We start from the raw sequence: 13,927 nt of genomic DNA, 5'->3' as shown, positions 1-13,927 counted from the left end.
GAGCTGCTGGAGAGGGAGCTGTCCCGGTACGGACAGGTGGTCTCTCCGATCAGGAGGGTCCCTCTGGGCTGCAGGGCGCCGCAGCTGAAGCACGTCGTCTCTTTCCGGAGACAAGTCTACATCATCTTAAAAAAATCCCACAGAAGAGATCAATGTGGCCCTTAAATTTCGGATTGACAGCTGTGATTATGTTGTATTCGTGACTTCGGAATCCATTAAGTGCTTCAGGTGTGGGAGCAAGGGGAATGTAATAATAATAATTAATAATTGCTTTATACTTATATAGCGCTTTTCACTAGTCACTCCACTCAAAGCGCTTTACAGGTCATGGGGATCCCCCTCCACCCCCAGCAGTGTGCAGCCCCACCTGGATGAGGCGCCAGTCCGCTCCCCACACCCCAGCTCTCAGTGGGGAGGAGAGTAGAGTGATGGAGCCAGTTCAGAGAGGGGGGTTATTAGGAGGCCATGATGGGTAAAGGCCAGGGGGGAAATTTGGCCAGGACTCTGGGGTAACACCCCTACTCTTCTCGAGAAACACCCTGGGATTTTTAATGACCACAGAGAGTCAGGACCTCGGTTTTATGTCTCATCTGAAGGACGGCGCCTGTCCCCGTCACTATACTGGGGCATCAGGACCCACACAGACCCCATTACATGCACCAATATTCCAATGTATTTTTTTATAGCGCCTTTCACAACAAGGTTGCCCCCCAGGGCACCAACAAGCAGGGGATCGTTTGCAATGAAACACCGAAATGTATCTATACCGCAGCGCTGTATGAGTTAGCGATGTTTTTTTAAAAAAATAAACTACTGCGTTGCGAGTAATTGCGATACGTCCCACCCCCTGGGTCCGCTGTGCTTTCCTGAGCTCCCAACCCAACCGGCAGCAGGAGTTTGCGTAGTTACCAGGGTTTCACAAGAGAGGGGAGTCCGCAGGGCATTTGGATGAGGAGCAACAAGTGAAAACGGCCAAGAGCCAGCTTTCACCGTCTCTCTAGCTGCACACACGGGCGCTGCCGGAGCTGAACCCGCCGCGGACGCGATGTCGGACCCAGGTTAGCCTCGCCCTGTTGGACGCCGGTGTCCTCATTTCGGACTTATCGGGGAGGGCGGGGAGTTTCACACATCCGAACCGCTGCTTCCCTCACTGCAGGCGGAAGCTAAGACAGCGATCGGTAGCGAAACGGAGGGGGGTTTCACCCCTGAAGTTGTGACAGACGGACCTGTATTCCACATATGCGCGAACAAGGCTGGGTTTTGGCCCGATCGCTTGAGGCAGTCGCTATAGGAGGCAACAAATCTTAATCATTTTTGTGTCAGCTTGGCCCGGAGTTGTGTATTTCCGCGATATAACTTGAGTTCTATGTTGCAGGAGGCGCCGGCTGTGAACACGGCTCGCTCGGACTATGATTTGATCTCATTCAAATTGAACAACCGCTGCCTTCGCCCGTTCAGACGTTTTCACCAAAAAAATCACTCCCACCCACCTTGAAGTATATATGCATTTGTATGCTTAACGCCGCAGGTGAATCGGCCGTTTCGTTTTGCGGTTTAATACTCAAATTTTCCACCTGGGTCCAGAGCGGCTGTATTTCAGTTCCCTGATAGTTCCGACAGTAGGCTGTTGAATTAATGTGCAGCTGGGAGAGACTGAGTACTTTCCTGACTTCAACACACGGTGTGGCACAGTAGCTCAGGTGGGGAGCCGCGTCAGCAGGCGTAGTCTGCAAAGGAGCAAGTAATAGGTTTATTCCCGGCTGAAAGGAGAAGACAGAAAATGCAACGTTTCGGCTGTGAAGCCTTCTTCAAGTGTAGGACAGTGTGGTGAAGTCTTGTGAATGGCAATCCTACCGCGAAACGTACTGCTCTCGTTCACCTTAACATTCACAGTCTCCATCTCGACATTCAAACGTGTACAGTATGTTGTGGGTCGCCTTTCAGAGAAGGGCATCATTGTGGTGTGAATAAATGAGTGCTTATTAATCATGTTCGCATATCCTAGTAAGTCGAGGCGGAAGCTGCAAGGGTTAACAACTGTTGTTTTAAACCACCACTCTGTCAGTGTGTCGTAGCATCACGCCCTCAAAGATTTAGGGACGGTAGTGATTTTTATACCCGAGACGAGCGCCCCCTGGTGTTCATGTTCCACCACAATGACGAGGGAAACGGACCCATCCAGCAAGTCAGGGGCGCCGGGGAAACCGGATCTTATCCCAGCAAGCAACGGGCACAAGGCGGGGTACACCCTGGACGGGACGCCAGTCCATCACAGGAAACACACAGACACTCGCACCAGGGCCAGTTTTCCCAGAAACTAATGAAACCACCAGCATGTCTGCACTGTGGGAGGAAACTAATGGGAAAATAGGCAGAACGTGCAAACTCCACCCAGACAGATGCCCACGAATGGAACCCAGGGCCCAGGTGCTGCAAGGCAACAAGACTAACTGCTGCGCCACCCTGTCAACTCTCTTTCTATTTAATTTGTAATAATTTAGTTTTGTAATAATAATAATAATAATCATAATAATTGCTTACAGTTATATACCGCTTTTCTGGACACTCCACTCAAAGCGCTTTCCAGGTCATAGGGATCCCCCTCCACCCCCAGCAGGGTGCAGCCCCACCTGGATGAGGCGCCAGTCCGCTCCCCACACCCCAGCTCTCAGTGGGGAGGAGAGCAGAGTGATGGAGCCAGTTCAGAGAGGGGGGTTATTAGGAGGCCATGATGGGTAAAGGCCAGGGGGGAAATTTGGCCAGGACACTGGGGTAACACCCCTACTCTTCTCGAGAAACACCCTGGGATTTTTAATGACCACAGAGAGTCAGGACCTCGGTTTTACGTCTCATCCAAAGGACGGCACCTGTTTACAGTCTCGTGTCCCCGTCACTATACTGGGGCATTAGGACCCTCACAGCCTGCAGGGTGAGCGCCCCCTGCTGGCCCCACTAACACCTCTTCCAGCAGCAGCCTCAGCTTTCCCAGGAGTCTCCCCTCCAGGTACTGACCAGGATCACACCTGCTGAGCTCCAGTGGATTGCTAGTTGTGAGTTGCAGGGTGATATGGCCGATGTTCTGTGCATGAATAGAACAGAAATTGTTAGATGCAAATTATTATTTTTGCCATTCCACTCTTGCTGTTTAAGTGCTCACGGGGCGGAAGACAGCCTGTGCTGTTTTGGAATACACGTGAGGAGCTGGCCTGGCTGTTTTTGTCCGAAACAGTTTGCCCTGAAAGGCGCAGTGATAACTACATGGGTCTGTGGTCCCTGCAGGCAAAGTGATCTCCTATTCCGAGCTCAAGGCCATCCTGGGAAAGAGCCCGGACCTGCTGGTGGTTGACGTGCGCACCCAAGAGGAGGTGGACAAGGGGAAAATTCCGGGCTCTATCCACATTCCCGGTAAGCCTCCTACAGCCCGGAAAACTCTTGAAAACACAAGGCAGGTCCTAACGAGGGGGGGGGGGCATTCAGCCATATCGAGCCCATTCTTGAACAATAAACAGGGTGTCGGCTTCAACAGCCTGGCTGTGCAGCTTGTTCCACACCCCCACCTTCCTCTGTGTAAAGAAGGACCTCCTGTCCTGACTGGAGGGTCTCACCCAGCTGTGTCTTGAGAGCAGCCAGGGTAGGGGCTTCAACCACAGGATTGGACAGCTTGTTCTCCACCCCCACCACCCTTTGTGTAAAGAAGGGCCTCCTGTCCCGACTGGAGGATCTCACCCAGCTGTGTCTTGAGAGCAGCCAGGGTAGGGGCTTCAACCACAGGACTGGGCAGCTTGTTCCACACCCCCACCTCCCTTTGTGTAAAGGGATGCCTCCTGTCTTGACCGATGGATGGCATCCAGCCATTTCTTAGAAAGCAGCCGGGACAGAGGAGTTTTAAAGCCCCCTCCCCGGTCTGGATTTATGTTTTTTGACCTCTTTGTGTAAAATAAATGTGTAACATTCTGAGCCAGAAGACCATGACTAACATCATCTGGGTTTCTCACAGGCTAGAGCACAGCTGGGTCTTTCATATATACTGTCAACTCCCTTCAAAGAAAGATCAAAGAAATCAATAACCAATAAAAAACTCAAATCTGGGCGATAATGTAAATTCCGCACCTATCGCCGTGTTTTGCTCACTTTCCACCCAGAAGCCTGAGGAGTCTTAAGTATAAATGAGCAAAAACCTAGTGTTAAGGACTGTTTTTTTTAAACTTTTAGGTTAGATACTGAAATTAAAAGTGAATTCATATTTAAGTGCCCATGCTTAATTTATGATGTTACTGAAGCTTCATCAGGGGATGATGAATACTCATTTAACATTTGATTACTTATAAAATTAGTAATTGGGGTGGAGTGGTGGCTCTGTGGCTCAGGATCTGCACCTGTGGTTGGGAGGTTGCCAGTTTAAATCCCGCGGCCAGCAGAGGAATCCTACTCCGTTGGGCCCCTGAGCACGGCCCTATGATCCTACGTGACTTCCTTTCAGGTTTTTATCACTGTGAAGGTGCCCTGAGCTTTTGCTCAGCCTCACTGCGTGTCCGCTTGCTTTAATCTCGTCTATCCAAAAAGGCCTCGTACCCCGAACCCCACCCTCTTCCCCGTTTCTTCCGGATACCAGGGACTGTACTGTACCGGGACTGTCTGACCTCCCAGCTCTGCAGTTCTGTTTGTAATGCAGTGGCGCGTTTCCTCTCCCGCCCTGTAGTGGGCGCTGTGGAGCGGGAGCTGGCCCTGGACCCGGCAGCCTTCCAGGACAAGTACGGCGTGCAGAAGCCCCCCCCGGACGCCCCCCGGCTCATCTTCCACTGTCAGATGGGTCGCCGAGGAGCAATGGCCACAGAGACAGCACGCGCCCTCGGATTCGAGAAGTATGCTTTCCTGGTGATCCAGTTCGCCCTGTGCCTCTTAAAGCTATTTTAGTACAGGCCTTGCAATCAGCTGCTGAGCCGCTAATTTGCTCCTTCTATCTGATTAATTAATCATGTTGGTTCGATTTGGTAATTAATTGATTAGCAAGCCATATCTGGGATGGTTCACCCCGTCGGACAGCACCCTGTCACTGGATTAGAGGGTGTCGATGAGGAATTGCTGACGCTGGTGATAGAGGGCGCCTCCTATTGGTCGACGCCAGGAAGTACTCCCGACAGCTTTGGTCTATGAGTTGGAGCTGGGGTCTCCTTGGATTTTCCCCTGGGAAAGATCAGGGTTCTCCCAGGGTGGGGATGACCAGTAGGTGTGTTGGGAAGAGCACCTCCTAGTGGTGGACACTGAGAATACCGATCGGGTCAGTTCAAGCTTAGCTCCTGGGATGACTGAAAGTTGTTATTGCAGTTATGTCATGTAAGTAGTAATGAAACTAATTCAGTTCATCTTCGGCAGAGAAACCGGGACATAATATTGAGAGGAAACGGTATTTGAAGTTTCTTAAGGGAAACTTGCTCTCCAGTGCATCACAGTGCACTCCACCTGGTGTTTTTTCCTGCTGCTTCTTGAGTCCTTCGTAACTGAGGGCGTTTTCTCTCTCTCTCTCGTTACTTTCAGGGCCCGGAATTATGCTGGCGGATATAAGGAGTGGGCAGAGAAGGAGAGGTGCTGAAGTTGCCCGCATCGCTATATAAACCCTGCGGGTTTTTGGATCTCTGTATTCCGAACTTGCAACCTAGCGAAAGTGATCAACACACACACTGCTGTGGAAATGCCTACACTTATATAGCGCTTTTCTGGACACTCCACTCAAAGCGCTTTACAGGTCATGGGGATCCCCTCCACAACCACCAGTGTGCAGCCCCACCTGGGTGAGGCGCCAGTCCGCTCCCCACACCCCAGCTCTCAGTGGGGAGGAGAGCAGATGAAGCCAATTCATAGATTGATTCACAATAGCAGATGAACGTTTTCAGCGTCAAAAATGTACCTACTGTAACAGTTTCACTCGAGTTTTCTGTCATGCCCTCTGCAGCCAGGGGGCGCTCCTTCTCTGTCCTGTCCCTAGTTTCCGGTCTGCTGTCCTTCCTGTCCCTCTCTTTCCCTTGGGCTATATATTTCCGGGTCTTGCACTCTGTCCTCGCTCAGCATTGAGGTTCGGATGTCCTGAGACCCGCCTAGCACCAGGGCGCCCCACGTCCGATCCCTGAGGGCATAGGTTTCTATACGGCATTCCTGAACTCTTTGCACTAATGAGCCCGGGCCTTTTTCCCGTCTCGCCGCCACGCATATGGGTCTTTTTCCGCTCTCCTGCTCCCCACGGTTAGTCCCTTTGGACGTCCGTGACATTTTCTAGCATTTTGAACAGCTCTGATCTAGTACTGCTGCTCGGTGTGGGGAAAACTAGGTTTCAAATGTCATCATCGAGTTACATCTCAAATTCCCTCCGGCAAGACTGCTTAACGACGTGGTCACGAGATAAACTACTAATGAGCGGCCAGCAGAAAGTGTTGCAGTGGTTGATCGCACCGGCTTTAACCATCTGATTTAATTGGCTCGTAGGCGGGTGTCCTCATTAACAGCGTCCTCTCCTCTCTATACATAGTTTAGAAAATGTAAAAGGCTTCTGGCTGGGCTGCAGAAACACAGGTCAGGACAGTCTGTTAGCATGAAGCATGAAATTGCAGTAGGCGATACCAGAGGCAGGGTGTAATCCGAATTCACGAGCGCATTCAGTAATTAACGAGAAACCGTAATTAACGAGCCCAGGACAGCTGCCCTAACAAGTATAAGCACTTCCTGAGCGCCGTATCCGGCAGGAATAGGATGAAGATTCGTGTTGCTTTGACTACAGAGCCTTCCGATATTGCTAATCGGTCAACACTGTTGTCTTCAATTAGGCTGTGAAGCTCTTCTAGCAGGAATGTCGCCTTTAAATTGTATCTATATGAAATATGATTCTTCACAGCAAAGAGAAACTAGATCCAAGACACGGTTTTAGTCTCTTTAAGCCTGAAATGACCAAATGCAAAATATCCCAGACATCTGCACAGCAGTGTGTATGTTCACGATGCCTGGAGATGCTAAAACGTCCTTATTTTAGATTGTTAAACTGGAACTGAAATAAAGCCATTTTCCGTTCTGGACAGCTGGTCGGTTGTTTTTGTTCGACGGGCTTGACAAAACAAAACGAACGTTTTGTATTCCATACCGAAAAGAAACGAGACACCGTCGTGGTTGAGAAGGAGCCGGCCCTGTTTTCTGTTTTTCAAGGGTTTTTCTACTTTGGTCTCGGCACAGTTTCTCTCTCTTTTTAAAACACCTTCACCCTCTACCTCCTCTGGATCACAATCCGGTGTTTCTCCGTCGCTGCGCGGCGTGTCGGAAAGCCGAGCTGGTGGCTGCTGTCGGGGCGGATCTGTTGCGACGTTTTTTTTTTCTGTCTTTCTCTCCTGCTGGTTCTCTATAATCTTTTTTTCCCCCTGGTAGGTTTTCCCATCTTTGGATCTTTGAGTCCTGGTGCGCTGTCTGCTTTCTCTTCCCGAGTTTTTTTTTTTTCCTTCATTAGTCTGCTCGAGCCGTTTAGTATGGAAGCGATTTAGTAATTCTTTAGCTCAGCTGGCAAGACCTGGGTTCGAGCCCATGCAGTGAGGCACGAAGTAGGGTAGGAGAGGCGAGGGCACCAGCCCTAGAACCCGAATCCGTTACAATAACAAGAGGACAATGAAATATGGGCTTTTTCGAAGTCGCAAATGTGAGATATAAAGTCGCAATTCTGAGTTACCATAGCGCGTTTTTTTTTACTCCCTGGCGAAAAAGGGCTTCCATAGGTTTAGTCCAAACTTTTGCTCCGCTTGGACTTAAGCGTCTTGGGAGGGTGAATTTGTTTTATTCCTTTACGGTTCTGCTTCTGAAGTATAACCTTCCTCCCCCCCCGTCTCTGCCACCTCTCCCCCCCGTCTCTGCCACCTTTCCTTTAACGTAGCGCTTTTCTAATATTTGAAACCCCCCTCTTTTAAATCGCCTTTAGGCCTTGAACTGGGCTAAATTTTTATTTTTTTGAAGAGTATTCTGTCATTAGAAATTGCAGTGTTGAACGGTGTTCTCCATGAGCATTGTTTCAGGGTTAAATAGGTTAAGAGTCAGGAATAGCCCATACATATTAGCTGTAACTGTTAAAAATGCCAGTGCATTACATGCCAAACGCAACAGTTTAAAAGCTGAAGCCTTTTCTTTCAAACTTTTGCTTTTAAGTCATCATTCCCATTTAGGGCAAAGCAGTGCAGAGAGCCATATAGGCAAGAAACAAATTGTGAAGATATAATATCACTTTTCCTAAAAATCCTTTCTGTCCTAGAACACAACCATGCCATCAAACATCCTCCATGTTTTCTAATTATCCTAACCCTAGCTAAGGGTTTGACTAAAATCCGATCAAGTCCGTTGCCTTCAGCAGTTGGTTGAAAGGGATCGGATCAATAAGATGATCTCCTCTCCTCAGGATGAAATGTTTCCCTCCAACTTGCTCCTTTGCCACTCTGATGGTGCTGCAGCCTGCCTGCTCGGATGTCGTCCCTAGGGGGCGCTCTTACAGATAGGGGGGGGGGAGCTCGATTTCAGCTGTAGCACCCTCTTTCCTGATGCTTCCTCGTCCTACAGGCGTCTGTGTCCGTGTCAGGTGGTCTTCAGCCACACGCGGGAGGTCAGAGAGCTGTACCAGATCGCCATCATAACGGAAATAAGCTCTCTATAATGACAAGAAACACCTGCCTTTGCATTTAATAATGATGATGTTGCTTTATCGGCCCTATACAATTTCTTGCATTAGGAATGTGTCTTTTCACAGACCCCAGCTTGCTCTCCATGAGACACACAGACAGGGAGAGAGAAGCTGGGGGTCAGAGCGCAGGGTTAGTCATTTATACAGCGCCCCTGGAGCAGCTGGGGTGAAGGGCCTTGCTCAGGGGCCCAACAGAGTAGGATTCCTCTGCCGGCTGCTGGATTCGAACCGGCAACCTCCCAGCCGCAGGCACAGATCCTCAGCAACAGATTTGGAGGGGGTAGGCTCCGTTCGGGAGATGTGAACCCAGACTCTCGACAACCGCAGACCAGCGCCCCTTCACGACAAGCCACAGCGCCACAATTGTCTCGCGTTTGCCCGCATTTGTCTCAGGCGGCCCTCCTCCAGCCTTGCTCATCCAAAGGACGGTGCCTGTTAACAGTCCCCCTCACTATTCTGGGGCATCAGGACCCACACAGACTGCAGGGTGAGCGCCCCCTGCTGGCCCCACTAACACCTCTTCCAGCAGCAGCCTCAGCTTTTCCAGGAGGAGTCTCCTCTCCAGGTACTGGCCAGGCTCACACCTGCTGAGTCTCCAGTGGGGCTGCGGGTTTGTCCTTTGTCTTGTACTCATGCAGTAGCTCCAATATTCTGCACTGTCATTTCCTGTGCTTCTAGCTCTGTTTACGTTACTTTAAGCGACACACTGACGGCAGACTCTTGCAAGAAGACACGGGCTGTATTTTGACACTTTATTGGCAAAAACGTGGAAAAGTGCAAGTCTAACAGTCAATAATAAGACTGAAGATTTAACGAGAGGGAGCAGTAGAAAAAAAAGTAGGAATCCCATATAGAAATGCAGCATAAAAAATATTCAAAATGCCCTTTATTTCCAAAGTCAGCATTTCACTTTGTCTGTGACAGGTGCAGATCAGCTTTAGGCTGCTAACAATGTTTTTTTTTAAAAGCAAGTTTTACAGATTTTTAAGGTGCAGATCTAGCAAGAGAACACAGAAGAGAAATGCCATCTTTTCACAGGATCTTTTTCATCTTGCCTATGGCTACTCCCCTAGAGTAGAAGGAGTAAGAAAAAAGACAAGACTCTCATTTCACATGCTGTGCGCTAAAACAACCCAGGAGACAGGCACAGTTGTTCAAAAGCTAGAGATATTATTCTCCATCAGGCTTTCTGCCGAGTACTTTTCCAACTTGGTGTGGAAACAGTCCAGATCTGTTACCGTTAGGGGCAATTAAAATCGATTTTTTTTTAGCTTACAGTGGATTACAAAGGATCTGTACTCTGCAGTACAAAAAAGCAGCCTTTTATCATGATCTGCAGAGAAGAGCAAAAAAAATGTTCATGATGAGGGATTGCCTGTCAATTAGGCCTGGTTGATTCATGCAATTGAACAGCTACTGCAGTACTTCCTATTGGCTGCATATGTACTGTATAGTTCACCTTGAGTATTCGAAGACTCGACTGCAAGGTAAATTAAAGGTTTAGAAGCCTCACCAGAGTGCCCTTGCATGGATAACATCCCAAATTGCTAGAATAACTGAAAACACAACTGAAGGCACCCGAGTCTCAAAGCTGATTCCTGGAGAGTGTGGTGTGTTCTGCTTTTATGCATGGATGCTCCAGCTACGGTGCTCAAGGGAACGTTTCCGCAGGTCTTTCCTCCCGGCGGCTGTCAGGGTGTATAACGCTGCCCTAGGACGAGGCTAGGACTGTTAGCCCCTCATCTGCTAATCTATGGACAGCATGGTGCTCCATTGTACTTTTTGGACTATCTGAATAAACCATATTTGCACATATTTTATTGTTTTTACAGTGACTATGATCAGCATATTTTGCACACACCTATGTATTTATTTTTATTTATTTTATATTTGTTTTGTATAATTTTTCATCTATTCTGATGTCTGTTTTTGCTTGTCTTGGGCTAGACTGTTGTAACACATCAACTTCCCTTTGGGATCAATAAAGTCTTATCTATTTATCTTATGGTCCAAACTCAGTAAGTCAATCCATTAACCTCATTATGGACTTCATTGAACTAATAAAGGTTTTTTTCAGTTTCTTAAGATCTTTCACAGTTGGTTTAAGTACACGTTGGTACACCTCCAAGGCTTGTTAGGAGCACTGTCATTATCCTGTTTGTTAAATAATTAGAGCAGGTCCTGACACCCCTATTCTAAGTGAAATGTTGATGCTCGTGTTGCCCATTGGAACTCCTGATTGTGTCTAGGATGTCTGCACTGCAGTGTAAAGAGCAGCTGCCCCAAAATGCCTTTTACAGCAATCCACTGCAGGGTGGTTTGAGAGGAGAGAAATAAGTATTACAAAGCTGACCTCAGACTGAAAGAAATTTATATTTTAAAAAAGCATGACACCTGTGCTCAACTGAGTAAATACTGCAACACATTGTTTTTCATGGATCAGTTATTGGAAATAAAAAAAAGGTTACAAAACCAACTGAAAATAAGTAATTCAGTGGTTTTCAAAACTATGCCTATCTGTCGGAAAGTAAGAATCACAAAGTCCACATACTTCTGATGCCTCTGTGTGCATGAGGTCACAGTTCCCAAAGGGTGACTCTCGTTGTACCGAAGACAGGAAACAACGTGTTGAATTATCAAGCGCCCTGGCATTCTTTAAGTGCTAGTAAAGTATAATAAATCTCTTTTGGTTTTTGAGGGCTCTTGTCTCAGGTGCAAGAAATCACACTTCTTGCCTTAAAGCCAGGTCTTCATCCCCGGTCCTGAAGAGTTTCGCCAATTCACTGCTTGGAATCCAGCGATGGCGAAACACCATGTTTACTCGAACCAAGATCCTTTTAATAAGGTGACTTTTTTTTAAATAAAGCACTTAAAAGATCATTTGGCACCAAAAAACAAAAGTGAAGATACAGCATCCCTCCAGCTAGACTCGAGTTCCCTTTAATTAAACCGGTGACCTGCTTCCTTGATTAACTTACAGGTGTCACCCAGTTGAGAGACGATAAAACAGGCGATTCAAGATGACTTAGTAGACCAACTGTCAGGACATCCTGTGACCCTCGCCCCGCGCCAGAATTCCTAAAAACTCGGAATTCTCTTTTACCTGGACCATCATCTCTGGAGTTGAGCTTCCAGTCCAGTTTTTTTTCCCAGGTAGTCAGGAAAGGGCAGCTCTTGTCTCAAAGCGAGACAGACCTACGACCTGCCCGGACGAGAGCTGGGACGTTTTTACCTCTGTGCTCGCGGCGGCCGGGTTTGGAAGGAATCGGGCGATTTCAGTCCGTCAGTACTGGGGGAGGGGGGGGGGACGCTGCCGCCGGCGATCTGAAAAGTCGGTCCGAGCCCCCGGAACTGCTCGGATCTTCCGAAACCTCCGATAGGGGCCCGGGATTTCAGAGTCTTTCAAGAGAAGGCACCTACGGGTAACATCCGGCACACAAAGGAACAATCTTGGTCCTCGATGTTTTAAGGTCACAAGGGGAGGGGGGAACAAACTTATTCGACCAAGGGATCAGCAGCCCTTTTTATTGGGGGTCTTTGTTTCAGTCTCTGCACTGGTCTCGGAGGGGGGGGAACTGTGGGGGGTCAGCTCGAGCAGAAAGAGAAATCCGCCAACGGAAGCACCGAATGGAAAGCGTGAGTCCCGCCCCTTGGCGTTGTCGGACGTGGCTGGGAAATGCGATTTATTCATGTTTTTGGTGTCTGTCGTACAAGACGTCTGCGCTGCGTCCAGACGGTTTTGCTTCTCTCGTCCGGGCGACGATAGGAGAACAGCCCCTTAGGAAGAGGCCTCGAGTTCAGTCAGGATTGCGGGGATGCACGAGTCAACTCGCCCTGCTGACGGCTCCTTCCGGACAGGCGGCCAATCAGGACGCCGGTGGCAGAGCCTTCTGGGAGTCGGCCATTTTAAATAAGGTACCTGGGCCGGATGCTACAATCTGTGTGCGGGCTTTTCTGCGTCTCTGCCCCGGTCCCACCCCCTCCCCGACACGACGACAGCCGGGAATCTGTGTCGCCCGTGAACTCTATCTCTCCCCTCCTCCTCGTCTCGGCAGGGCCCCAGAGGCACCCTGCCACAGGAATGCTGGGAAATGACTGGAAGCAGAAGGACAATGACCTGCTGGGAGACCCGTGAGCTGGACGAGCCTCGGGGAAGGGTGGGGGGAAGGCAGAGGGGAGCTGGGGGGAATGGAGACAGAGAGAGACGGGGGGGGGGCAAGGGGGAGAGAGAGCGCAGGCGCCCAGCGGGGGGCGCTAGGGAGCCCGGCCGCGGCGCACGCAGACGTTGGGCTTGGCGGCGTGGCTGAAGCCCTGCTTGCACAGGCACTTGTAGGAGCCCGGGACGTTGACGCAGCGGCCGTTCTGGCAGGGGTAGGCCCGCGCGCTCAGTTCCGCGCACTCGTCGATGTCTGGGGGGAGGTGAGAGAGAGAGGGGGGGGGGGGAACACGTGTCAGCGACTCCATTTGGCACCGCCACCTCCCGAGGAATTCTCTGCTCTTTCAAATGTGTGTCCCCACAACCCTAACTTTAGACTCCACCGAACCCGTCCCGACAGTCACTGGGGGGGGCCTGGTTTGGTAGCTTGAATACACGCAACACAGCAAAAACAGACTGAGCAGGACTGTGAAGACCAGCACCATCGCTGGTGCAAAACAGCTACAGAAGGCAGAAATAAGCAGCGCAGAAGACCAGTACAATCACCGCCCGTCATCACCTTACACAGCGGAGATCATTTCGAACAACATGACACCTTCCATCCAGATCTATCGATTTAGACCACCTCGATTCAAGTGCAGTACAACTAGGTTACCTTTTATTCCCACAGCTATAAACCTGCTTTATTTGGAGAAAAAAAATCATTGCATATTTTATTTATATTTATATTTAATCTCCTAATGCATGTCTCTTATTAGGTAATGGGTTCATGTGGTGTTAAATGTATTGCGTGCTTTGTTGATTCTGCCTGCAAAGTAAATTTCGGTATCTGGGACAATAACAGGAAGGACGTTCATTTTTCGGCCCAAAACTAATCCAAAACTAAGCAGCTGTTTGTGTTGGGAGAGCCTGGTGGGGGGGGGTGTGTCTAGCCCAGTTGCTCTCTCTTAAGTGCTGGAGCACTGTTCTGCCATCACTACGGCCAAAAGAGAGGAGAGAGAGATGGATGATGGGAAAGGATGCAGCAAGAGGGGGAATGATGGGAAGGGAGGAAGGAGGAAGAGAGATGGATGATG

The 13,927-nt window shown here is 49.4% G+C and overlaps 2 protein-coding genes across 2 annotated transcripts in view; one reads left to right on the top strand and one right to left on the bottom strand.

Annotated features, from left to right (window-relative positions):
- Positions 1 to 892: 892 nt before the first annotated feature.
- LOC148646878 (thiosulfate:glutathione sulfurtransferase-like) lies at positions 893 to 7,061 on the top strand. The gene is made up of 4 exons (XM_088609000.1): positions 893 to 1,058; positions 3,280 to 3,405; positions 4,700 to 4,862; positions 5,536 to 7,061. The coding sequence occupies exons 1-4, from the start codon at positions 1,046 to 1,048 to the stop codon at positions 5,588 to 5,590; spliced, it is 357 nt and encodes a 118-aa protein (XP_088465126.1). The 5' UTR covers positions 893 to 1,045; the 3' UTR covers positions 5,591 to 7,061.
- A 2,502-nt stretch (positions 7,062 to 9,563) lies between these two features.
- Positions 9,564 to 13,927, bottom strand: part of LOC148646877 (latent-transforming growth factor beta-binding protein 3-like) — a 49,923-nt gene continuing 45,559 nt past the window's right edge. The window contains exon 19 of the mRNA XM_088609470.1: positions 9,564 to 13,104. Coding sequence (XP_088465596.1) covers positions 12,950 to 13,104 — 155 coding nt within the window. The 3' untranslated portion in view covers positions 9,564 to 12,949. The remainder of the gene's footprint in view (positions 13,105 to 13,927) is intronic.

Source organism: Lepisosteus platostomus, chromosome 16 (genome assembly GCF_059453375.1).
Source record: "Lepisosteus platostomus isolate fLepPlt1 chromosome 16, fLepPlt1.hap1, whole genome shotgun sequence".
NCBI lineage: Eukaryota > Metazoa > Chordata > Actinopteri > Semionotiformes > Lepisosteidae > Lepisosteus > Lepisosteus platostomus.
The sequence above is the reverse complement of the archived record's forward strand: the minus strand, read 5'-3'. Positions and strand labels throughout refer to the sequence as shown.